This window comes from Corythoichthys intestinalis, chromosome 14, assembly GCF_030265065.1.
Source record: "Corythoichthys intestinalis isolate RoL2023-P3 chromosome 14, ASM3026506v1, whole genome shotgun sequence".
Taxonomy (NCBI): domain Eukaryota; kingdom Metazoa; phylum Chordata; class Actinopteri; order Syngnathiformes; family Syngnathidae; genus Corythoichthys; species Corythoichthys intestinalis.
Window position 1 is genome coordinate 27,465,692 of NC_080408.1, and position 26,190 is coordinate 27,491,881.

Consider the following 26,190-nt stretch of genomic DNA (forward strand, 5'->3'; position numbering starts at 1 on the left):
AATATACCCTGCACAAGATGCTTGAGTTCTGCATACTTGCTTGCACTTCTCAGTTTCAGCACAAGATGGAGCTAGTCACTTGGTGCCTCTCCAGTTCCTCACCGTTCAAATCTAGTGTTGCGCTGATGCCATTTTTGGGCTTCTGATACCCATTCAAACACCCAACTGTGTGGTCTTGGCAGATGCTGATACTCTTCACCAAATTATTTGATTTCCCCCCCCCCCCCGTTTAATACTAAATTGCTGCATAATTGCTTGAATGTAAAGTAATTGCTATCATCATCAAACACTGCGTAACTCAATGATGGCAGCTTTCATCGCACCTACAAAAATGGCCTCAGCGACATTCCCATCAAAGCAGAGGTGAAACTTAGGGGACTGGAGTGCGACTGCACCTGGGCCCAGGTGTCTAAGGGGACCGGTGTTCTGCCAAAATCTACATCGGCGAAACGTGCTACATTGGTCGAATTTGATGCCCAAAGTACTACCATGCGCTCTAAACTTGTTTTATTTAGATGCATACAGGAATAACGTACTAAAAATGCCTGCAGAAAATACTTAAATGTATATCAAATAAGGACTGTTTAAATATGCTACGTGACTAATGTGGCCAACTGCTTCAAAGCTTAATATAAAAAAACGGTTAAAAGTATGAAAGGGTAATACATGCAAAAAGTATCTTTTGAGGCAGTGTAAAGGTTCGAAATAACTAAAAACATAGTACTCGCCGCTTCTAACCGATGTGCGCATGCGTGTGGATGCTTGCGCAAGCGCGCTGAGCATTGTGTAGGAAGTTTCGCCGCTAGTAAGGAATGGCCGAACACCGGTGTTCTGCCAAAATCTCCTATATCGGCGAAACGTCTACATTAGTCGAATTTGACACCCAAAGTACTACCGTGCGCTCTAAACTTGCTCACAATGCTCAGTCTTCTGCCCTCAGCCGAGCGTATGGCTACTCGACTTTGGCAGCGAGCTAAACCGACAAAGAAACTTGGAGGCCCGAACTCCTTCCTCTCATTTATTTCTTTGTGTCAACGTGTGTGCGTGTGTGTGTGTGTGGCTGGTAAAACTGAAACATACACAAATAACAACAAAATAACAGAATAGACACACCAAAATTACATCTAACCCACTGTTAAAACGTACAAACTTACAGATTTTGTTTTGTCAAGGGTTCCCAACGATGTATGGTGCAGAGGAGGTGTGTAACGTCTTAACACCTCAAGGCCTCTTTTCCAACTGAAATAAAAAGTTCTTTCTGCCTGCTGCTTACAGCAAGTCGCCACTAGGGGAAGCCGAGCGCAAACAGCAATACCAAAGAAAAACTTAAGATTCTGAGTTAGAATAGCGACATCCTGTGGACGGATGAACAATGTACAATCTTAGAAAGAAATTAAACCCAAAAAGTAGTCAACATAAGACCAGAGGACATAACACTCCCCGCCTGACATCTGCAAGATGTCAGCCCTTAACTAATGAACGATACAAAACAACAACTCGTTTTACATGCTATCCTTAGACATCAAAAGCACAACTTCACGAATTGGGCGAATGTAAAACCTATTCTCGCCGTTTCGGAAAATCTTAACCTCAACTTTTCTGACATTACCGTCCTCACTTGGGAAAGATTTTGTGATCAGTCCGAGTGGCCAATTATTCCTATGTTCCAGAGACTCCCTCATTAAAACAACGTCGCCCATTTGAAGGTTCGGCTTTTTTATTTTCCACTTGCGACGAACCTGCAAGCCTGCGATGTATTCTTTCTGCCAACGACTCCAGAAAACATTAGCTAAGTACTGCACGCGCTTCCATTGGGCTTTGAATAGGTCACTGGTCTGAAACTGCCCTGGTGGAATCGGTGGTGTGCCAACCTTTTGCGTGAGTAGCATCGCAGGAGTAAGAATGACTGGGTTTTCGGGATCTGTAGAAACAGCCGTTAGCGGGCGTGCATTTACAATTGCGGTGACTTCAGCTAACAATGTCACGAGTACTTCATGTGTGAGCTTCCCATATGGATGTTCAAGGAGCATTGCATTGAGGATTTTTCGGGTGACGCCGATCATGCGTTCCCAGGAACCAGCCATATGGGATGCATGTGGAGGATTAAACTGCCATTTGCACGCACTGTCTTTCAAGAATGTGCCTATTTTGTCATTGTGACAGCCTAGTTTGTCTATTTGGAGCTCTTTGCAGGCACTCACAAAATTTGTCCCACAATCAGATCTCAAGAGTTTGGCACCACCTCGGATGGCAAAGAAACGACGCAGTGCATTAATGAATGACGATGTGTCCATTGACTCAATCACTTCAATATGAATTGCACGTGTACTCATGCAGGTGAATATGACTGCCCATCTTTTAGCATCTGCATTAGCACCACGCGTTTTTCTCACTGTAACGGACCAGGGACCGAACACATCAAGGCCTACATTTGTGAAAGGAGGGTCCGTGGACAGCCTGTCCTCAGGAAGTTCAGCCATTATCTGTTCAGGTTGCCTGCCCCTTAATTTGCGGCATGTGATGCACTTGAAAATCACACTGCTTACTGCTCTTTTTCCTCCCACAATCCAAAAGCCCCCTGCTCTGACTGCTCCCTCCGTGAAATGCCTTCCCTGGTGACATAATTTTTCGTGAAAGTGTCTTATTATGAGCTGAGCAAGATGATGCTTTCCAGGGACGAGTATGGGATTGGTTTCTTCTGCAGACAACTGTGCTTTCTTTAGTCGGCCTCCAACTTTAAGGAGCCCTTGCGTGTCAACAAATGGATTCAGTTTGCTGAGTGGACTTGAGTTTTTTAAAGCTGTGCCTTTTTCAATGCATCCAATATCTTCTGCGAAGACCTCTCTTTGAACGGTGCGAATGATCGTGGTCTTGGCTAGTTGCAGTGACTTTTCAGTTAAATGTTTGTTGCAGTTGTGCCAGCCACGACAGGAAACCTCAGAGTTGTTCTTGAATGATTGAGCTATATGTTGGAGTTTGGCAATAGCCTTTTGCAGCACCTTCCAACTTGAAAACCTTTCAAATCTGGCACTATTAAACTGGCCTTTTGATAGGGTGGTAGTGCAAGTTGTTACCTCAGGACGCAACTCACAGTCAGTCTCTGGGTCTATGAGATCGAAGGTTTGACTTCGAACTTGACTTTGGTCCAACCTGGAGAGGAAAGCTGGGCCTCTGAGCCAGGTGGAGCTGGAGAGCTGCTCAGCGGGCAACGCTCGTGTGGCATGGTCTGCCGGATTTAAGTGTGTGGGCACGTAATGCCACTGGTGAGTTTGTGCAAAGCGCCTGATGCGTTCGACTCTGTTGTGCACATAAACGTGAAAGCGTCTCTTGGTGTTTGAGATGTACCCAAGCACTACCTTTGAGTCTGTGTAAAGATTCACCTGATCGACTGTGACATCCAGCTCCTCTAGAACCAACTCTGCTACTTCCACGGCCAGGACTGCTGCACAGAGTTCAAGTCGGGGTATGGTGATGTCTGGTTTAGGAGCTAAACGTGCTTTGCCGAGGAGGAATCCCACTTCGCTGTGTCCGTCCTCATTTGTGAGTTTGAGGTAGGCTACCGCACCTACGGCTTTTGTGGAAGCATCACAAAAAACGTCAATCTCTATTCTTTGGGCTGCAGACAGCGGTATTGAAGTGTACATTCTGGGAATTTCAAGATGTTGTAGGTGTCCGAGGGAACTTTTCCACTTTTGCCACTGTTCTAATTTGTCTTTTGGCAGTTCAGTGTCCCACTCTGAAACATTTGTGGAAATGTCTCTGAGTATGGTTCTACCCCCTACGATTACTGGAATAGCAAAACCAAGTGGGTCGAACACACTGTTGATAACTGACAGAACTCCCCTTTTTGTGAACGGCCTTTCATTTACTCTTACTTGGAACTTGAATTGGTCAGTCGACAGCTCCCATCCTAAGCCCAAACTGCGCTGCATTGGTGGGGTAGTCTGCCCAATGTCAAGACCTTGCATGCCTACAGCACGATCTTCGGTTGGAAAGGCTCCTGTTATGAGAGGACAATTGGATGAGATTTTGTGCAGGCGTATGTTACACTGAGCCAGCATCTTCTGTGCCCTACTAAGAACATCAATGGCCTGCTCTATGGAAGAGAATGACTTTAGCCCATCATCTACATAGAAGTGCCGTTCAATGAATTCTTTTGCGTCACTGCCAAATTCCATTTCTCCTTCTATGGCTGTTCTTTTCAGTCCAAAGATGGCGACTGATGGGGAAGGACAATTACCAAACACATGGACAGTCATCCTAAATTCTTGCACTTTTCCATCAAGGTCATGATTTTGGAACCACAAGAAACGAAGGTAGTTACGGTGGTCTTCTCGTACTATAAAGTTGTGAAACATATGCTCCACATCTGCCATAACGGCGTATGGGTCGGACCTAAACCGCATCAGAACTCCTACGAGAGTGTTGTTAAGATCTGGTCCCTTGAGGAGCACGTCATTGAGAGAAACATTGTCAAGTTGAGCACTCGAATCAAAGACTACCCTAATTTTTTCTGGCTTTTGCGGGTGGTAAACGCCAAAACTAGGGAGATACCAGCACTCTTGATCTGGCGCCAGTGCGGGCGCTGGTTCGGCATGGCCCTTGCTGAATATTTTCTCCATAAACTCAGCGTAATGCGCTCTCATTTCAGGTTTTCTTCTCAGCGTTTTGCGGAGCGACATTAAACGATTGTAGGCCTGCTCCCGATTGTCAGGTAGGCGCCGCCTAGGTGAGCGGAATGGAAGTGGAGCTACCCAGTTATTCGCCTCATCTTTAGCAAAGTTGTTGTGCATAATGTCTAGGAACAACGCATCTTCTGCCGAAAGTGCAACTTTGTCGTCATTTGTTGTTTGTTGGAAAATATGTTGTCCTAGTTCCGCTTGTGTGTTTAGTGGATCGTTTTTGGTGTATTTCTCTTTGATAACGATTGTGTTTTCGCAAGGACTGAGGAACGTGGGACGTCCACTGTTTAGAACGTTCGTCTTAAATGAGTTCAATGTGGGTTTATGAGCTCCAGAGAGACAGACATCACCTATGACAACCCATCCTAAATCGAGACGCTGGGCATGAGGTGCATTGTTTGGCCCATTTACCTGACCACGAACTTTATGAGCCTGAATGATGTCCCTTCCCAGGAGCAGAAGAATGTCTGCCGATGGGTCGAGAGGAGGAATCTGTGAAGCGATTGATCGCAAATGAGGGTGAGCTGCTGCTACCTCAGGGCTGGGAATTTCGTCTCTATTATCTGGAATCTGATCACATTCTGTTATTGTAGGCAGCATCATGGAGACCTTACCATCTACATCTTCTACAACAAAGCCATCAGCTTTGCGACCTCGTGTCTCTGATAAACCTGCACATGTTCTCATGGTGTATGGGAATATGGTACCTTGCACATTAAACATGTCAAAAAACGCAGATCTGGCTAAGGATGAATTGCTCTGATCATCCAACATGGCATATACCCTCTTTTTCTTTTCTGGAGAAGTTCGGCGATATACATTAACTAAACAGATCTTTGAGCATGATTTTCCTTTTACGCCTTGCCCACATACTTCTGTGCAACTGGCTGTGTTCACAGGATTTGGGCCCTCAGACTCCCCGCCGTGACTCTGGGTTGGGGGATTAAAGTCTTGAGGTGTCCATGGAGGTGGACCGACATGCATGGCAGACACATGAGCATCGCTATCACATTCTGAGCATTGGATAATAGCTTTACAGTCTCGAGCCCTGTGATTTGTGGACGCACAACATTTAAAACAAATGGCGTGCTCTTTGAGAATGTTCTTTCTTTCGTCTAGTGTTTTCATTCTAAACCCCCTGCATTTGACGAGTGAATGTGGTTTTTGGTGGATAGGACATTGTTTGTCTGGATCGGGTGCTGTCAATTTAGCCGGACTGATCTCTATTTTATTCACCGCCAATGGAACTCTGTATTTGTCTCGTCTTACTGATGTCTTATCAACCCTTGGATTTATTACGTTTGAACACTGTAACATAAAGCTAGGGTCTGTTCTCATTTCAGCGTAGTCATTTACGAACCGCACAAAATACGAAAAAGGTGGATAGACTGCACCGTTTTCCCTTTTGTATTTGGTACCTTGTGTAACCCATGACTCCTGGAGTCCATATGGGAGTTTTTCAACTATCGGGTTTATGCCCCTTGGTGTGTCGAGAAAGCTAAGACCCGGCAAATAACTTTCACTTTTGGCATACGATAGCTCTAACAGAAGATCAGCAAGCTCCTGCAGTAAGTGAGTGTCTTTGTTGGAGATTCTTGGAAAAGTCTGCAACCGTTGGAAGAGTGAGGATTCAATTACCTCTGGAGAGCCATAAGTCTTGTCTAGCCGCTGCCACAGACGTTGGAGACCTGCCTGTGGATTACTCACGTGGACCGCCCTGATCCTCTGAGCGTGTTGAAGAGACTCCCCGCCGAGCCACTTGGTGAGAAGGTCGAGCTCTTCGCTGGGCTTGAGATTGAGGCCTTCCGTCGCGTTGCAGAACATGGACTTCCAGGACAGGTAGGACTCTGGCCGGTTGTCGAAAACCTTGAACCCCGATGTCAGCAGATCACGCCGTGCTAGATAGGCTGCTAAATTGGACAGTTCACTTTGTGGGGTTGCTGAAGGTGTAGGCTGGTGTGAGATGTCCGTTCTCGCACGATGAGATTGGAGATGCTCTTCGTCAGCGATGTCGATGTGACGCACATGTGGAAAAGCACCAGCTGATTTTGGGCTATTTTCTGGTTGTTGAGAGTCATTGTGCCTAACCAGGTGCTCATTGTTTGGCGTTTGTGTGCCATCTGCTTGGACACGCTGGTCGTCAAAGTGAGCATGCACATACTCTTGTGCACGCCTGATGGAGGGGGGTGTCTTGGAAAATACCCCTTGCTCGCTGAGGTCGACTTTGGCGCGCTCCTCTTCTTCGAAAGTCGCCTCCCAAACTTTAGCTGCGGCGAGCGCTGCTTCTGCTTCACCTTCCGTCTTCAGAGCGTGTAGTGTTGCCTCGATGCGTGCCTTCTCGACCTCCAGGTCGATTTGGCGTTTGGCGTACCGTGCTCTGGCGTAGGCAGCTGCGGCGTCTGCTCGTGCTTGTGCAGCAGCTTGACTCGTTCTGGACCGGCGTGAAGAATGAGAATGACTGGCCTCCGACCTGGTGACCACTTGGCTGATAGGTGGTGAAACTTCTTGCTGAGACATCTTGGGTGCTTGATGTGTTGAAAATCTTTTTACTCTTCTGCCCTCAGCCGAGCGTATGGCTACTCGACTTTGGCAGCGAGCTAAACCGACAAAGAAACTTGGAGGCCCGAACTCCTTCCTCTCATTTATTTCTTTGTGTCAACGTGTGTGCGTGTGTGTGTGTGTGGCTGGTAAAACTGAAACATACACAAATAACAACAAAATAACAGAATAGACACACCAAAATTACATCTAACCCACTGTTAAAACGTACAAACTTACAGATTTTGTTTTGTCAAGGGTTCCCAACGATGTATGGTGCAGAGGAGGTGTGTAACGTCTTAACACCTCAAGGCCTCTTTTCCAACTGAAATAAAAAGTTCTTTCTGCCTGCTGCTTACAGCAAGTCGCCACTAGGGGAAGCCGAGCGCAAACAGCAATACCAAAGAAAAACTTAAGATTCTGAGTTAGAATAGCGACATCCTGTGGACGGATGAACAATGTACAATCTTAGAAAGAAATTAAACCCAAAAAGTAGTCAACATAAGACCAGAGGACATAACACTCAGCTTCTTGCGCAACCATCCGCACGCATGCGCACATCGGTTAGAAGCGGCGAGAACTCACTATTTTTGTTTTTATTTAGGTTTTTAGAACCTTTTTACTGCCTCAAAGATACTTTTTGCATGTATTACCCTCAAATACTTTTAACCATTGTTTTTTTTTGTGTGTGTTAGCTTTGAAGCAGTTGACCACATTAGTCACGTAGCAAATTTAAACCATCCTTATTTGATATAACTACATTTAAGTATTTTCTTCAGGCATTTTTTTAGTATGTTATGCCTGTATGCATCTAAACAAAACAAGTTCAGAGCGCACGATAGTACTTTGGGTGTCAAATTCGACTAATGTAAACGTTTCGCCGATGTAGCAGATTATGGCAGAACACCGGTTTGCGGGTATAAAGTGGGCATACAGTTCCACACACACCGGACGATCGTTTAGAGGGGCACCACCCAACCCCCAGACAATCCACTCGGGGGGTGGTCCTGTTCACGTTTGTTCCGGCACTGCATCAAAGTAAATGTTTTGACATTTAAAATGTAGTCATAACTAGCTTATTACTCAATTGATAATTAGAAGACTTATTTTATCAAAGCGTCTGCCATTTACTCAATGGCTCCCGTTGAAAGTGCGAGACGTCCAATTTGAACTGGGAGGATTCCCAGTCGAAGCAAATCAGAACATTCAGCAGTTGGTTTAACAAATGAGTCATCTGAAATGTTGACTCCTTTATTTTTCCCCTTTCGTTTTCGAAAATCACGTTACGTAATACACTAGCATTTTTCGTTCAGTACTGCAGCGGGATTTCAAAATCCTACAAATTAGAATAACTTTATTTTCAATAAATTATTGGGGTTGATCAAGCGCGTTTAACTCGACGTAATACCATCCCTTTATTTTGAAAGCGCCGAGGACGGATGTAATCCAATTGTGTTGACATGCGCACATCACAGCAATGAAGAGAAGCTTCTCAGCTCGCAAGTTGTAACCATTAAACTTCTAAACATTAGCCAGCCGAGATGCCAGTGTGTTTCTACATCTGATTTGGTCATGAAAATATAGGTAAGAGTACTGTGGAAAAATGTATTGTCTATCAGATTGATATAATTTTGAATAACGACGGTGGTCGTTTCGTTTTGGATGATAACATCATAGTTCAGGCTAGCATGGCACTGATAGCAGTTTTCTTCATGGGCAAATGCGATTAATTCTCATCACATATTCCTTGAAATTTAATACTTTTGTGAATGCGCTCAGCGATTCCTAAATTCAAATATATTTGGTTTTTCCAGTATTAAAATGCTCGATGTGGCAAAATTTTCTGCGGCTCCTGACAATCGGCTACTGATAGCATGCAAGTTTATTTACCAAATTCAAATTGTTTTCAAAGCAATCTAAATGTTTTAGTCATGGTTTTCAAATTAGTAATTTGTCCTGCTAAGCAACATTTGCTAATGGCGCTCCTTTGTCGGATCTACCTATTTGCTGCATTAACAAATAGTTCACAGGAAACGACACTACTGGGCTCTATTTGTATCAGTTTAATTTGGACTGCTTCAATCAAGTATAAAACGCTTGAAAGACGTATTGAGATATTGTGGGAAAGCTCGATTGCAATAAGTGTGACGTTACAGGCAGATGGATTGTTGCACACAGAAGTGGAACACCTCTTCTTGCTGGCTTAGTCATTCCCAATAAATTTGAGAAGTTTATGTACATTTTCCTCCACAGTTTATTCAAATTATGTAAACCGTGCGCTTCCATCAAATGTTTACAGTCGTGTACCTGTAAAACGCCGTTAGTTTTGTTGCAGTGCACCTTAAGTTGACAGAACTTTCATTGTATAAATGGTCATAAAACTTGTTGGTTCAGTCTCACCATGTTATATGCAAGATCTAAAATCACCAACTGTCAGATGAATTACGGTTTCTCTTTTTTAGTCATTGTCACCGTTATGGTGAGCAGTATTGTTTCTGTTGGTCCCTATTTAGCCATTATGGTAGTTTTACTTTGTCCCTATCCATATTTGGTTACAGGTCCAATTTGTTAGGTTAAGGAGCATGAGGAGCACGTAGTCTAATAGTATACTAACCTTTCTTTTATCTTGGCAGGGTTTCAAAGTGTGGTACTTCTATACACTGTTCTATCTTGCATGGACCCAAAACTGATGCGCAGGTATGTTGGAAAATGGATATGAATTTAGGATGCAGGACATACTGCTCAGAATTTAGATTCTTGTCCATGTTCTAATATGGATATTTACATCAGGAGAGATTACACAGAAACATTTTTATTGGTAAAAAATGCAACCATTAACCAAACATCAACATGCTGAATTGCGTCGTCCACATTCATATGCAGCGGCCTGTCACACAAGAGAGCCAGACACCACAAGTCCCACTGTTCTTTGAGGCAGTCTGAAACCATAAAATGGGTCATTAAATTTACAAAGAAAAAAATAAAATCAATTTTACCTTGCCTTCTAAGCTTATAGCGGACAGATTCCCCTTAAAAATCCTCACCATAGCATCTGATCAAGTCAGGGCTAAAGACTGTAAGCGCTTGAACAGCATCAAGTCTCAGACGGGACCTTCGTTAGCAATAAAGTCCTCTGAGTGCTTGTCGAAAACAGTTATTGGGCGCTAGTATAGCATAGGGTGGCCAAACATCGTCTTTTGCCCGGACATGTCCACTTTTTACATCCTGTCTGGTTTTCATTATTTTTCACGGGACCAATGAGTGTGTTGAAATTGACTGACCTTTTGCACAGAATACTACCAAATTGTGCTGCCTGTTATGTGTTGCCACAGAGCCTGCCCAGTCCTTGGCTATACTATAGCATCCTTTCTTCGTAGCAAACAGCGGATATCCATTCTTCTTAATCTCACCATACATGGTTAAACTTAAATAGTTCAATCTGTAGTGGCACATAGCATTGGATGGAGCCTAATTCTCCAATAAAATCCCCAGAAGTTTTTGATGAAGTCTGATGGAGCGGCTGGCAAGCTTTGTAGCAGCTGAGAAAAGTGTCAGGGCGAAATTTAGATTACATTTTTAAAAATAGTCTAAGCATTCATGGACAGCCTTAAAGCGGAAGTTCATGATTTTTGACATTAGGCTTAATGTTCGAGTTACCATGGGTTTAGTTAGTTAGTGGAGTTGATTTCAACAATTTCTGTTTTGTTTGCAAGTTATTTGTTAGTTTCAGGACTGGCGCTAGCTAAGCCACTCCGGAGCCCTGAAACTAACAGATAACGTGCAAACGAAACGGAATTTGTTGAAATTAACTCCACCAACTAACTACCGGTAAGTCCCCGCTAACTCGAAGATTAAGCCTAATGTAAAAAATCCTGAACTACTTCTTTAAATACCTCTTTTTTAGTGGCACCAAGGGTCTTCTCATGACACAACGTCACCATCTACATGGAAATACCTCACAAACTAAGTTTTCAGAACTCTACTGTAAGGATACGACTAGGAGAACTCAGAGGGTTCGTTAGAGACCGAGCGTCAGCATATACTACACGCAGGAATTTCTGAATGTTTTTCTGGAACATTAATGCTAGACTTTACCCCAAGTGACAACATCAATACATCATCATGATGCACAGCGCCGGGTCGCAGAGTGAAATAGGAAAGGAAAACTTATATTTTGTATTTTTAATGAGAAAACCAGAAACTTTTTCATTTAAAAAAAAATCCATGAATAAGCTGCTTCTTTATTAAAGTCACAGGGTTTAAACTTTAAATAGAGAGAAAAAAGGCGCTTCATAAGCTGTAAATTACGGTAAGCTATTGATTTATTTTTATCGATTTAATCAAAGGTAAATCTATTTTCAATAAAGGTACATCTATTTTTATTAATTACTCATGGCTTTTATCAATTAATTGTTGTATCCTTTATATGATAATCTGGCTTTGTAACTTTTATCTTGTTTTGTGATGATATCGATGTGACACAAGGCAAGGGTGTCTAAAGTACTTGTTTCTATTCTAATAAGACATTACTTGGGTATTAAAGAATTTGAATGAACCTGGTTTCGTAGAATAAGACAATTAGGAGCGGTTGTTTGAGAGATGTGATTCTTTGGGTTTCCACATGGTCTCGACAACATTCAAGTGCATTGTTTACCTTTTGACATCTGACACTTGATTGCATGCCTAAATATAATGGATTGGAATTTGTGTTATAACACAATGACATTTGCATCTCACAAAGGATGCTGCAAAAAAATGCTTGAATTCTAAATATCGAATTTTATTACATCCTTTATCTGGGTTCAAAGCAGTGGTCCCCGTCCTCTTTCGAGCCAAGGACCACTGTATGGTAGGCATTATTATTCTTTTTATTGATGGACGTTCAAGAAAGAACAGAAAAATACACGAAAAATAAATTAAATGAATCCCTAATGCTAATGTTAAGTTCATTATAAAATAGAACTCACCTTCGTGCCGAATCAATGGGAGCTTTTCTCCACCGACACTCATTAACAGAGATTGAATTGTGAACACCAACGAGAATAAGCGGGCTGGGCTGGACACATTTGTGATCATTCGGCACTTATCGTGGCGCTGACCAGCCGTATAGTGTCCTTAGTAGTCATATGTAAAGTTCGGTTCTAATCGTAAAGTGTCATAAACCATAGCTTATGTAAATATGGCCTGCTGTTCAATTGACTTTGATAGCAACATTTTCACAGGCGTCTTTGATTTCCTATTCCTGTAAGCGACTGCTTTTTTGGGTCATTTAATTTTCATAACGAACCAAATCACTTGGCCTTGCCACACTAGTCTAAGGTATGCTCGCTGTGATTATTGCAGTGTTATCGTAGACTGCCAAGCACCAACCTTATGTGACTACTGTTGGTTGATTGAATCCATAGCCAGTAAGAAGTGAGGAGGCCAGTTAAGACATGGCGTCAACAACAGCAAGGGTTTGTCCAGTTATTTTTTTACAGTCTATGGTTCCTCCCTAGGGCCACCAGTGCACGGCAAGACGCTACTGGAATGGACATTACTAGCCGGTGTACTCTGGGGGACCCTAATAAACTGCCCGAAGGGGTCCCCCAGCCTGCACGCATGCCATATGTGTCAGACAAACACCCGCGGCAGACCCTGGAAGTGATAAACCTTTTAAGGAAGCACCGCGAGCTCTGTGATGTGGTACTTGTGGTGGGTGCCAAGAAAATTTATGCCCATCGTGTCATCCTTTCGGCCTGCAGCCCCTATTTCAGGTAAGAGCCTGTTGGATAATTAGGTGTTTTATAAATAGGGAGTTTTGCCAAAGTCAAAAGTACATCAGTTCGATTCACTGTTTTGCACTGCTGCTGTGCTGTGCATTGTAAGTATCTATTTAATGTCAGATAAAATGTTATTTCCTCCTCTTTTCAGAGCGATGTTTACTGGGGAGCTTGCTGAAAGTAGGCAGACAGAAGTAGTTATCCGAGACATTGATGAGAGAGCAATGGAACTTTTGATCGACTTCGCCTACACATCACAGGTAATGTTTTCAGTATTTGTTTTTATGTTATTGGCTGTAAATTGCTTTTAGCTTATATACTGTATGATGACCCCCCCCTCATAATTGTAGGTGACAGTGGAGGAGGGGAACGTTCAGACACTGCTTCCCGCGGCCTGTCTTCTCCAGCTAGCTGAGATCCAGGAGGCTTGCTGCGAGTTTCTCAAGAGGCAGCTGGATCCTTCCAACTGTCTTGGTATCAGAGCATTTGCTGACACTCACTCGTGCCGCGAGCTGCTACGCATTGCCGACAAGTTCACTCAACACAATTTTCAAGAGGTACTAATTTGTGTTTTGCTGATTTTCATGCCATTTAAAGCAGTTGGAATTACCTTGTGTTGAATTAGTGCTTTACAAACAAATTTGCTTTGCCTAGACAATAAGAGTAGCTGTGCCAAACCCTACCCATTGTCTCTTTCACCTATCAGTAATTTACAGTAAGCGTCACCTTCACGCAGCATTGAGTGCTGACTCATTTTTTTGAAGCGTGGCAATAACTATTCCACACACTGCGTTACATTAGTGGGGGCCAATTGAACTGTAAGGAATTGTAAAATTCGTTTTTTATATGCTGATTCATTTTCAAGTTTGTACTGTGCGAATTTTAAACCGAAAGTTACGACTGTAACGACGGTTCTACAACTCCCGTATAACTGGCAGGGCATTGTGTCACTCGGAATCAGAATCCCTGTGCTCACTTGAGAAGGTTCTGTAGGTTCTGGTTATAACAACAGAACTTATACGTGTTCCAGGGGTCAAACGGATCACAGTTATGCATACTTGGCCTATGCTTGTGCGAAAGGATCATTCAGTGCTTTCAGCACCACCCTCTGGTGGTCGGAAGGGATGAAAGAGCAGCATCTTCCAAAGTGGTTTTGAAAATGTTGTTCATCTGAAAAATGATTTCCTTGGTTTCCCTTTTCTGTCTTGCATTATCTTGCCAGGTAATGGAAAGTGAGGAGTTCATGCTGCTACCTGCCAATCAGTTGATTGATATAATTTCCAGTGATGAACTTAATGTGCGAAGTGAGGAGCAAGTTTTTAATGCTGTGATGGCCTGGGTAAAATATAGCATTCAGGAACGCAGACCACAACTACCCCAGGTTTGTTTGTTGTTCGAAAATCTTCCCAAAAATATAGTATAATAACTATAGTACGTATAATTGTTGATTTTCAATTTGTTTTAGGTGCTGCAACATGTCAGACTCCCGCTCCTAAGCCCAAAGTTCCTGGTAGGCACTGTTGGGTCAGACCCTCTCATCAAGAGTGATGAGGAGTGCAGGTAATTGAAATGATAGGGTGAACCTGTTGCTCAAGAAGCTTTTCAACCAGGCCTTTCACATTCCTTGCATTCTCTTTCTCAGTATTTGTCCATTTATCAAGTAATTTACACATTGTCGTGTGTGCTATTAACTGTTTTTCTGTGGCTGTTAGAGACCTAGTTGATGAGGCAAAGAATTATCTGCTGCTGCCACAAGAGAGGCCACTAATGCAGGGCCCAAGAACTCGCCCAAGAAAACCCATACGGTGTGGAGAAGTCCTTTTTGCAGGTCAGTAATTTTAGTTACATGATGGAAGCAACATTGGCCATTTCTGTACAGGTTGCCTAAAATCTGAAGAGTTCAAATTCGAAATAGAGCCAAAACAATGGCGAAGGTGTTATATGCCCATTTGTTTTATCAATTGCCTTGATGTTCTGTCATGTCGATAGGTTTCTATCCTAGAACTCTGTTTCTTAAGATGGATAATTGTCTTTCATTTTCTGCTAGTTGGGGGTTGGTGCAGTGGGGATGCCATATCCAGTGTGGAACGATACGATCCTCAAACTAATGAGTGGCGGATGGTGGCATCCATGAGTAAACGGCGCTGTGGAGTTGGTGTCAGTGTCCTGGATGACTTGCTGTATGCTGTAGGAGGTCATGATGGCTCCTCTTACCTCAACTCAGTAGAAAGGTGTACAAAAATATTGGTTTTAATTGTCTCTTTGCTTTCACATTCTGCTCTGGCCTCGTCCTCTATTGCAGGGGTTCCCAACCTATTCCACTAAGGCACACTGTGGGTGCAGGATTTCATTCTTACCAAACAAGATGACAACACTTTTTCCCCAATCTGGTGTTTTACAAGTGCAATCAGTTGATTGCAGTCAGGTGTGGCTTGTTTTAGCAGAAGCCTCATTGGTTCAACTGTCTCTGCTGGATCGGCTGGAACAAAAACCAGGACCCACAGTGTGCCTTGAGGACTGGGTTGAAAACCCCTGCTCTATTGTTTTCAAATTATAACACTTTTCTTGCCTTTCCCACGTTAAGTCACCTCAATCTATACTTTCTGTTTTTAAATGTTAGACGCGCATATCAATTCTACCGCTACTCGGAAGCCCTTGCAAAGCTTTAACTCATTTTTACCTCAATTGATATTGTATGTTTTAATTTCTTTCGTTTGTGTGTTGTGTTGTTGTATTTTATTTGTGAATTGTAATATTTTCTAAAATTCTGTGATTGTTTGGTATACAACTCAAGCGCTGGTACATACATTGACAATTCCCAAATCAACCTTCAATTTAATGAGATAAATAGGTCACAGTGTACATATACATTTCAATTATCTATTTGTGTGAAGTCTAAATGAATCAAACAAATGTTATAGGACCCTTAATATACCGGTAATGTAAACCGGAGGTCCCACTCATTTTGATTTGTGGGCCACATTCAAAGCAATGTGATGTCAAGTGGGCCCATCAGTATATTTTAGATCTAAAATGTTGTGACCCCCCTTTTTGGGGAGGGTGGGGGTTATTATATAAGTAAGACATTAATAAAAACCAATATACACATTTCCTGATCAACTTGCTTTTGCAGATGTTTGAAATTACAAAATGAATGAATGAGTGCAATTTAACCAATACATTGAAATTCTGACAACTTCATATGACACATCAGCAGCTCACATAACAATGTTATGATACATAACGTAGCAGGGTTAATTCTGCAGGAGCACACTGAAGCTACTGCAATTATGAAAAATATATTTTTATTTTTATTTCTCTCATTGACACGCACTCATCAACAAGTCGCTCAAGTCCCAACAATGTCGTGCTCGTTGTTTTTGTTTTCATTTTTGTTTGTTTACATTTGTTTTCAACAATTTTCTGTGGGACATTCCATTATGTTTATTCTAGATATGATCCAAAGACCAACCAGTGGAGCAGTGATGTGGCCCCAACTAGCACCTGTCGGACCAGTGTTGGCGTGGCTGTTCTTGGCGGTTATTTGTATGCTGTGGGAGGACAGGATGGTGTTTCCTGTCTTAACATTGTCGAAAGGTACAAATTGTACTCCCCACACATCACCCAGTGAAATGCTGATTAAAAAGATATTTTGATTATTGCCACTTTCTGTGCAGGTATGATCCTAAAGAGAACAAATGGACTCGTGTAGCTTCCATGAGCACCAGGAGACTGGGTGTTGCTGTAGCTGTGCTAGGAGGATTTCTTTATGCAGTAGGGGGGTCTGATGGGACATCTCCATTAAATACAGGTATTGCTGTGAATGATCAGTTAGATGAAAACTTTCCAACTGAAAATATGTAACTTTTATTTAAAAAAAGCTTTTACAGTAACGATGACATCCACACTGTTAAATACTAAATGGTACTGGATGATATCTTATGTAACTCATTGACTTCCAGTCAGATCAGATAATCCCATATTGCTAACTTTTTGTAAGCATTTTATATATATATAATTATCCAGACCGACAAACAGGTGATGGCCAACCAGCCTGACACAGTGGTGGTGGATAAACATCAGAAGACAGCAGTAGTGATTAGAGGCGTGCAAAATTTCCGATTCTTAGATTATTCGCGATTCGGCCGTGGAAGATTCGAGAACGATTCACAAACATCCAAATTCCGATTATTGAACTATACCAGGTAAAGCGGAAATAAAACGCGGTCTTCGGGACGCAATGAGGAACGGACCGAGAGTAAATATGATGTGCAGCTAATGCCGCTAGGTAAAAAAAAAAAAAAACAGTAATACCTGACTGAAGCCGTTAGCCGCTACAAACAGCGCCCAGTTGCTAGTTGCTACCAACATAAGGCAACACACGGCTATGGTAGATTAGAGATTTCCCGATCCGATATTTGGATCGGATCGGACGCTGATATGGGCAAAAAAATGCACATCGGTTTCCCTAAAATCCGGTCCGCATTTTATGGCACTCCTTCAACACACTACATTACCGTCTCCCAATTTACCGAGAGACTTTATCGGTAAAAATGTCAGCTGTGTGGGATCATTTCACCTTAAAGGACGACAAAGACGAAGAGGCAGAGTCCAACATATGCCACAATAAAGTCAAGCGTGGTGGTAAAGCTGTAAGAAGTTTTAATACAACCAACCTAATCAAGCATTTAGCGACATACCACCACAAACAATATAAGGAGTATGTTAAGAAAACCGAAGACAAAAAGAAAGGTCCTACGCAACTAACACTGGCAGAAACTTTTGCTATGCTTGACAAACTGGCACTCGACAGTCCCAAAGCCCAGGGAATAACAAGAGTCATTGCCGAAGAATTCATTCTGGATGACGAGCCATTATCTCTCGTGAGTAAAGACGCACCATCCAACACTTTTATGCTGCATTCCAGAGAAGTGGGAAGTCGGATATATCCCACTCGGATGGTACCAGTTCCGACTTCAAAGCGTTCCAAGCAAATGTAAACAACAAAGATGGCTGATCGCGACGAGATGTTTTTTATTTTGGCCATCCAAAGACATTTTGGCCTCCAGCGAACCTGCCTTCCTATAAGCGATCAAATAGTAGAGGAAAAACGATGGCTGCGTTATTGCCTACACTGTAAACTGCCTTTTTTGTTACATCCTTTGCTGATCGTCAATATAAAAACAGCACAACAAAGATAATTCACTGTATGAGAAAAAAATATACGTTTTCTTGAGCGCCACTTTGTCCAGTGACATCAGATTGAAACAAATTGGAAGTCGGGGTAGTTATTTTTTCTCCGACTTCGCGACTTGGACCTCCCAGTTCGAGTGGCGTTGCAATGATATTTTCCTAGTCGGAGGCCGGAAAAGTCTGACATCATCTTTGTTGTGCTATTATTTTATATTGACGATCAGCAAAGGATGTAACTAAAAAAAGGCAGTTTACAGTGTGGGCTATAACGCAGCCGTCGTTTTTCCTCTACTATTTGATCGCTTATAGGAAGGCAGGTTTGCTGGAGGTCAAAATGTCTTTGGATGGCCAAAATAAAAAAAACACCTTGTCGCGAAAAGCCATCAATGTTGTTTACATTTGCTTGGAACGCTTTGAGGTCGGAACTGGTACCATCCGAGAGGGATAAATCCGACTTCCCACTTCTCTGGAATGCAGGATAAACATAATGCTTGTCTAATAGATATCATATGTATATAGAACTAGATGCAAAATGACAGACTCGACGCCGTTGGCAACACATGCATTGAAAACTACGTGTGTTAGTAAACAGTCGCCATCTTAAAGCAGGAGACTTCCCTTGTTGGCTGTTGTGGTGAACCTTCCAAGCGAACCTAATTAACTTTTTATCTAAAATACTCCTAAATCGGCAAAATCTTGACTTGAATCTATCTTCAAAACAGTTTTAAAACTTTCACATGTCAAAAGTAGACAGAACGGAGATTATGGAATAACGGGAGCAATTTTAACAACTTTAACAGTTGATTCGCAAAATTAAATTAATTGAATGTAGTTTAAAGCTGCTGATACAGAATGGGGACTTGAGTATTTTATTTACTGTTTTAAAATGTTAACTTGATACTGAAATAGTCGTTTATTTAAACCTGAGAGGCTTTTTATACAATTTTTGTAACTAATGCACGAAACATTAAAAGCATCTAATAGTTTAGGAAGTTTGTGGGATTTTCCACTGACAGTTTACAATATTATTTGCACGTTTTACTGACTGACTATGCCATTTCTGTTTGTTATTTAGAATGTTTTGTGTTTGTCACTGAATAAACAGGTCAGTTTCTTGTTACCAACCATTGTGTGTTTTTCAAACTCACCTAATTCAGCTGGCTACCTAATTCAGCTGGCTAGTTGTTATCAAGAGTACTAAAACCCTTTTCAACATGAGTCTGACAACTAAGTAAGGAGGCTAAATAACTTTAAACTTTAATACATGCTCAGATAGGCCGGTATTGGTATCAGATCGGCAGTGCAAAACAATATCGGTATCTGATTGGAAGTGCAAAAACCTGGATCGGGACATCCCTATGGTAGATATCACATATATCTAGACTAGATGTGAAATGACAGACTTTCCCACGCTAGTAAACAGACGCCATCTTAAAGCAGTAGACTTCTCTAGAAGGCTCTGTTGTAGAGAACCTAATTACTTTTTATCTAAAATACCCATAAATCGGCAAAATCATGACTTGAATCTATCTTTAAATGATGAAACAGTTTTAAAACTTTCACATGTCGAAAGTAGATATAAGGGAAATTATGGAATAACGGGCGCAATTTTAACAACTTTAACGGTTGATTCACAACATTAAATTAATTGAATGTAGTTTAAAGCTGCTGATACAGAACGGGGACTTGAGTATTTTATTTACTGTTTTTAACCGGTGACTTGATACTAAAATAGTAGTTTGGTTTACTTAGCCTGAGAGGATTTTTGAACAATTTTGGAACAAATATGCAAAACATTAAAAAAAAAAAAATGGGGCGAGGGGGACATCAATAATCGATTTATAATCGAATCGGAGTTTCTGAATCTTAATCGAATCGTTAGGTGCCCAAAGATTCCCACCTCTAGTAGTGATAGATGTAGCAATCGCGAGCGATAGCAACATCAGGAAGAAAGAACACGAAAAGCTGGAGAAATATCAAGGGTTGAAGGAAGAGTTGGAGAAAATGTGGGGATTGGAGGCAACAGTGGTGCCAGTAGTGATACTAGGGACCCTAGGGGCAGTAACCCCCAAGCTGGGTGCATGGCTCCAACAGATACCAGGGACAACATCCGACACCTCCATTCAGAAGAGCGCAATCCGAGGGACAGCTAAGATCCTGCACACCCTCAAGCTCCCAGGCCTCTGGTAGAGGACCCGAGCTTGAAAGGAGAGACAATACCGCCCGGGTGGGCGAGACAACGATTCATTTTTATATATATATTTAAGAAAACCAACAAATATTCTGATCTATAATCACTGTATATAAAGGACACTGAACCTACCAAAGAAAGAATGGAGTATCCTCTTCATCTAGGAAAAAAAAAAAAGTGCTGTGGTAATGAGGGCTATGGTAATGACAGAAATATGGACCATGATTTATTGAACTTCCTGCCATGAGTTTAATTGATGCTCGGTTCACACTCAGTTCACTCTCACTTCAGTTTATTGTTGTAAGATTTTGCAAAATTTTGAAACAGCTAACTGGAATGAACAAATGATCAATAGAAATCGCTGTCAAAACGCAGGCCAATCTATAACAGTATCGTTGCGGATTGCTGTCACCGCATCTCTGTGTAATACCCCCTAAATAGCTTTTAAGTATTGTGCACATGTAACTAACAGGTTTTGTAAGTGTCTGAAATACAATGCAGAATGAGTATTGTTTTAAAAATCAACACAATGCAATATTCCTATAGAAATGTTTTTTTTTGTTTTATTTTTCACATTTCTGTTTTCTTTCCTGTTTCTCCTCCTCAGTGGAGCGTTACAATCCTCAGGAGAACCGATGGCACACAGTATCTCCAATGGGTACCCGACGAAAGCACCTTGGCTGTGCAGTCTACCAAGACATGATTTATTCGGTTGGAGGTCGGGATGACACAACAGAGCTGAGCAGTGCGGAGCGTTACAATCCTAGGACCAACCAATGGTCTCCCGTAGTTGCTATGACGTCCAGGCGGAGCGGGGTATGTTAAAGCGATCGGAATACGTCAAGTAATATGCCACAGGTCACGCTTGGATTTATTAAACCTGCCCAGGGGTTTAAGTTATTAACGTTTTATTAAAAAACACATTTATTATTCGTTTTATAATATTCTGTTCCAAAAACACATTTTAAAAATTTTGGGGGGGCTTAAGAGAGACTGTGTCAAGCAGTTTTCTGTGATTTGCAAGCTTGTAGACAAGGTAAATACACAATCACTAGCAGAAAGATATGATCCACAATTTTTATTTCACTTATTTGGTGTGTCTCTGGGTTTGCTCCTACGGACACATACGCACAAATGAAATTTTAAGTAATTTTCTCTCTTAACAGATTTTGTATACACCGGTATCAGGATTTTGCGAGTTTCTGTTGTGGTAGTTAACTGAAATACTATAGGTAATTAAATATTATGTGCCACAAACAATTGAACTTAAGTATAAACCTGACTGGAGAAAAATAAATATGTATTACTCTTAAGCAACAATTTTATTCATGCATAATCATGTGTAAGTAGCAAGCATGTAATCACTCAACAAAAGAACAGTAACCGCGGAGGTGTATGGAAATATTGTAAGGTCTTAGATAATAGCTCCCTGAATTTTTTCACAATAAATAAAATTTCAATATATCTGAAATAATTTAACTTAAAAAGGTGGAAAGGTTCAACACAAGTGTAACTCCATGTCCCATTATCATTTAACCAATCAGAGAACGGGGTGAATACTAGTGCAGGAGACAGCAGGCAGGAGATAGAGGCGTGGCTGCATCTGAGCCGAAATAACTCAGTTTTAAATGGATCTTTTCATATCGGCCGGTTGGATAGCAGAAAATGGCAGATACCGATACAAGTCAAATTTCCAAATATTGCCGCCGATAATCGGCCCGGCCGATAATCGGAGTATCTCTAATATAAAGTATTGTGCACCCCTAGCATAGGTTTAAATCTCTTGCTACACTTCACTAGGGAAATATCAGCACATTTAAACTTGGATCATATATACAGTAATTGACATGTTCACCATTACAACGTGGATTTGTTCAAAATATTTCTTTCCCCAAATCTTTCTTTGTATTTATTTTACAATAATGTTGTTTCTTTTTCGGACAAATTAATTTTGAAAAGCAGTGTTCTTTCTGAATTTTAAGCATTTTTTGACAAAAAAATAAAAAATAAAAAAACAACAAAAAACAAGTGTACCAAATTGGTAAGCAGCACCATAAAGAATGGTGTTTGTTTGTATATTGGCTTTGATTACTACTATTTTATCTTTAGGTGGGCCTAGCTGTGGTCAATGGTCAACTGATGGCAGTAGGAGGATTTGATGGGACCACTTATTTGAAAACTATAGAAGTTTATGACCCTGATGCCAACACATGGCGGTAAGTGCCTCTCTTTTCTCCCTATCTACATGAAGTTTATTATCACAAATTCAGTGATTTCCCATAATCCTCAATTTTATGCTGCGTGGAATGTGCCATTCATTAAGAACAAAAAATAATAAGGATGCGATGTCCAAAATTGCTGAATACATCTGCCTTATTTTAGTTGTTCATTCTCTAGATTTGTTTGATAGCATTTTTTGTAGTGTTTGAATCTAAAAATTGAATATTATTCAAAACAAGAAAAAAGACTCAAACATTTCATGTTGTATTCAGCACTCATACCTTATGTTTCAAATTCATTTAACCTCTTCACAGGTTGTATGGCGGGATGAATTACCGACGACTAGGTGGTGGAGTGGGCGTGATTAAAATGACTCACTGTGAATCGCACATATGGTAACAGTCCCCTTATCTGCATATTTTGAAATGGAGGCCAGCAACACTCATACCTCCATAAAAGAATGTTACTTATGGGAGGATGAGAGAAATGTTTGGACAAACACCATGGAAAAAAACAACACATTTCTCTGCTCGTCATTCTTCCTGCAAGGTCATTTACCTTTTAAAACTAGTCCTCAGTGATTGAACATTCTTGCAGCGAGAGCATACATTCACCTGAGATGGTCAAGATTGGACAAGCAGTTAATAGGTCCTGGCCCATTGACTTCATCTTACTGTTACCCTCTAAGCTTCTATCTTTAAAACAGGTTTTCAAACATGCCGATGTGTGTAGCTGAGGTGTGTTTACCTTGAAGTAAAAAGTTGATACCAGAGGAAAGCTTGGGTTTTTTTCCGAAACAGACCCAAAACATTAAATAATAAAATTGCGTTTAAGCAAACAAGCAATCTTTTTTTCCACCTTCATTAAGATATTTCCTGGCCAGCATCAAGTGCACACGATCTGCTCTACTCATGTTTCGACATAGATTCAGGCTGTAAACCATCTCAGTTAGGATTCATAAGTGTATTTTAAACATAGAAAGTGATCAGACAGATATTCGCCAACAAAAGGTAGCTCTATCATCCTGTTACTTACCAACACGGTAAGAAGGATGAAGTTAAAATTTTTTTTTTTAAAAGTCTGATTAAAGCATGCTGCATTTTGCACATGGCTGGCAATGCATTTTATTACTTTTAACTTTAGGGTTGTTCTTCGTTATACTGCTGCAATAAATACATGTATAGATTCCAAGAGATTTCAAAGTACGCCTTTTCTGATAGTTACAGATCCTTGGCTGTTTTTCTGATTTGTTCAGTATAGTATATTGCGAACGTCTTTAAATCATTAAAATTAGACTCGGATGAAAATTTATTTCCTCATTTTAAACCTTTTGAATTGTAACAAGATAACAGACCTACTAAGGGCTATCTCGCAAGAGAAAACAAATGCCGCTCTTTGGGTCATTTACAAGATTTGCTTAGTAATAAAGAATGAATTGGGCCTTATATAATGCAGTGCTAAAAAATGTTCTAGAACACACCAGAAAATACAGGTTTTTGTTCACAAAGAGCACATGAATAACAAGTACTTTCTTTTTTTGCTTTTAATTTTTTTTCTTAATTGGTATTGGTGCCCTGCGATTGGTTGGTGACCAGTTCAGCGTGTACCCTGCCTACTGCCCATAGTTGGTTTGAATAGGATCCAATGCCCCTTCAACTCTAGTGATAAGTGGCATGAAAAATGAATGAATAATTGGTATTTTGACCACGTGGTCGTTAAAAGTAGAGTTAATATATTTGCTTTGGAGAAATTTATTTTCATTTCAGGAAAGGAATAATACATCTTTGAATTAGTATTGCAGGCTGCAATTTGTGAATTTTTCAGTGAATTGCGACCACAAAGTGAGAATGTGGGTAAAAGATTAGCACCCATGGAGCACATTACAATAAAAAACAACAAATGATTCAGAAATTAAGATGTTACTGGCTCGCTGGATAGGTTCAATAGTATTTTACACGATTCATGTATTTGTATTTGATTACAACATGCAAATCACTTCTTAATTGTATTGCTGATGCATACACTTTTGTTAAACTTGTTTCATCAATTTTTTTCTGCATTGGTTTCCATTCCGTGAAAGGGTGATCGTGGCCAGCACTGTGGTGCAATGGTGCCACCAGCTGGAGTCTGGAATAGTGCAGCTGTTCCTTTGTAATCATGCTGTATTTTCCGAGTGGTTGACCTTGTGTGGAAACAGTTTATGACAACCCCAGATTGGATACTCTAAATCTATGGCAGTTTAACTGGATGTTTGATTTTACAATTTAATTTCTGTACTGACACTTTATTAAACTTCACAAAAATATATTAAAAAGTCCCCAGTTTTTTTTCAGCAGACATGTCTGCTCTTAATGTGCAACAAAAGTACGCAACAAATACTGGCTTGTTTCTTTAAATGCAGCACTTGGACCGACTTACTCATACGAGTCATTACTGTTCTGCATTTCATATCATTGATTAAATGTTAAAGGCAGCTGAGATCTGATTGCATGAAGGAACAGACGTACTCTCGGATTAATAATCAAGAAACTTTACTTTTTTTTTTTTTTTGGTTTAAGATCCAGGCTACATTGATTATTTATATAGTTATGCAAGTCTTATTGTCTACCTATAAATGCATATTTCACAATATCTGTACTTTTAAAATTTGGTCAATTTGTTAGTGACATGCAGAGTAAAACCCAGCTTTTGAAAATATAAGGGAAATGTTTTTTGGCGGAAGAAAAAAACATTTTTTTTTTGATTCAGTAATGCATTCAGCTGGTGTACTTGTTTTCCCCCCATGAGAAAGCTTTTCTATTGTTCATTGTAAACCCACCAATTATGTGATGCTACAGTGGAAGAAGGAAAGAGGCTCAAGAGGTAAAACTAAATGAATAAGTATATCATTAAAAAAAAATTTTTTTTGGGGGGCGGTTTTATTTCAGGGCAGCACATGTACTTTTTTCCCCATGAAACGGCCTTAATTTAAATGTTTTCTGGGCCACCATTTTTTTTTTTAAACCAACTCTGACACAAAGACTGAGGTATCTAAACTGGAGGGGTTTACCTGAGAGTAATTTGCTCTTGAAATGATTAGTTGGAACTTGCTCATCTTGTTTGGAGTGACCAATGTAAAATGTTTTACATGTGACCTAAACAGATTCCTAACACAGCTTCATTTTTAAGCTATTGTCAGAACATAAAAAATGTTCTCTATAAAAAAAAAGAATAAAGTGTGTTTTGGTGAAAAGCGTGCCTGCATTCTTGTTTGTCATTGTATTCCTTCATAATTGCAAGGGCCAATCATTGCTGACAAACCAGTAGCCAAGATCACTACCGAAAGGTTTTGACAGTGACTCAAATGTTGTAAGATTTTTTTTTGTATGTGCTGACAAAGTTTGAGGCCAAATCGTCAAAGAGCCCAAAGACCCTCACAGACCCATAGTTGATAGGAAGAAAAGAAAACTAAGTCGCATCACTTATTAGATTAAATAACAGGAAATGAGCAACTACAATAATTATGAAAACAATGCATTGTAATAATTGTCTTTATTGTAATAAGCACTTAAGTCTAAAGGTTCTGTATACATGAGAGAATTGCATACATTCTAAATCTATGAGC

General features: G+C 40.7%; 1 protein-coding gene across 1 annotated transcript; it reads left to right on the forward strand.

Moving 5' to 3' along the window:
* Nucleotides 1–8,646: 8,646 nt before the first annotated feature.
* On the forward strand, nt 8,647–25,818 carry klhl20 (kelch-like family member 20). Its single transcript, XM_057858152.1, has 14 exons — nt 8,647–8,804; nt 9,854–9,917; nt 12,719–12,976; nt 13,134–13,242; nt 13,333–13,539; nt 14,205–14,363; nt 14,448–14,542; nt 14,695–14,810; nt 15,030–15,213; nt 16,436–16,579; nt 16,660–16,793; nt 20,974–21,182; nt 22,476–22,582; nt 22,901–25,818. The coding sequence occupies exons 2-14, from the start codon at nt 9,895–9,897 to the stop codon at nt 22,983–22,985; spliced, it is 1,830 nt and encodes a 609-aa protein (XP_057714135.1). The 5' UTR covers nt 8,647–8,804; nt 9,854–9,894; the 3' UTR covers nt 22,986–25,818.
* Nucleotides 25,819–26,190: the final 372 nt, after the last annotated feature.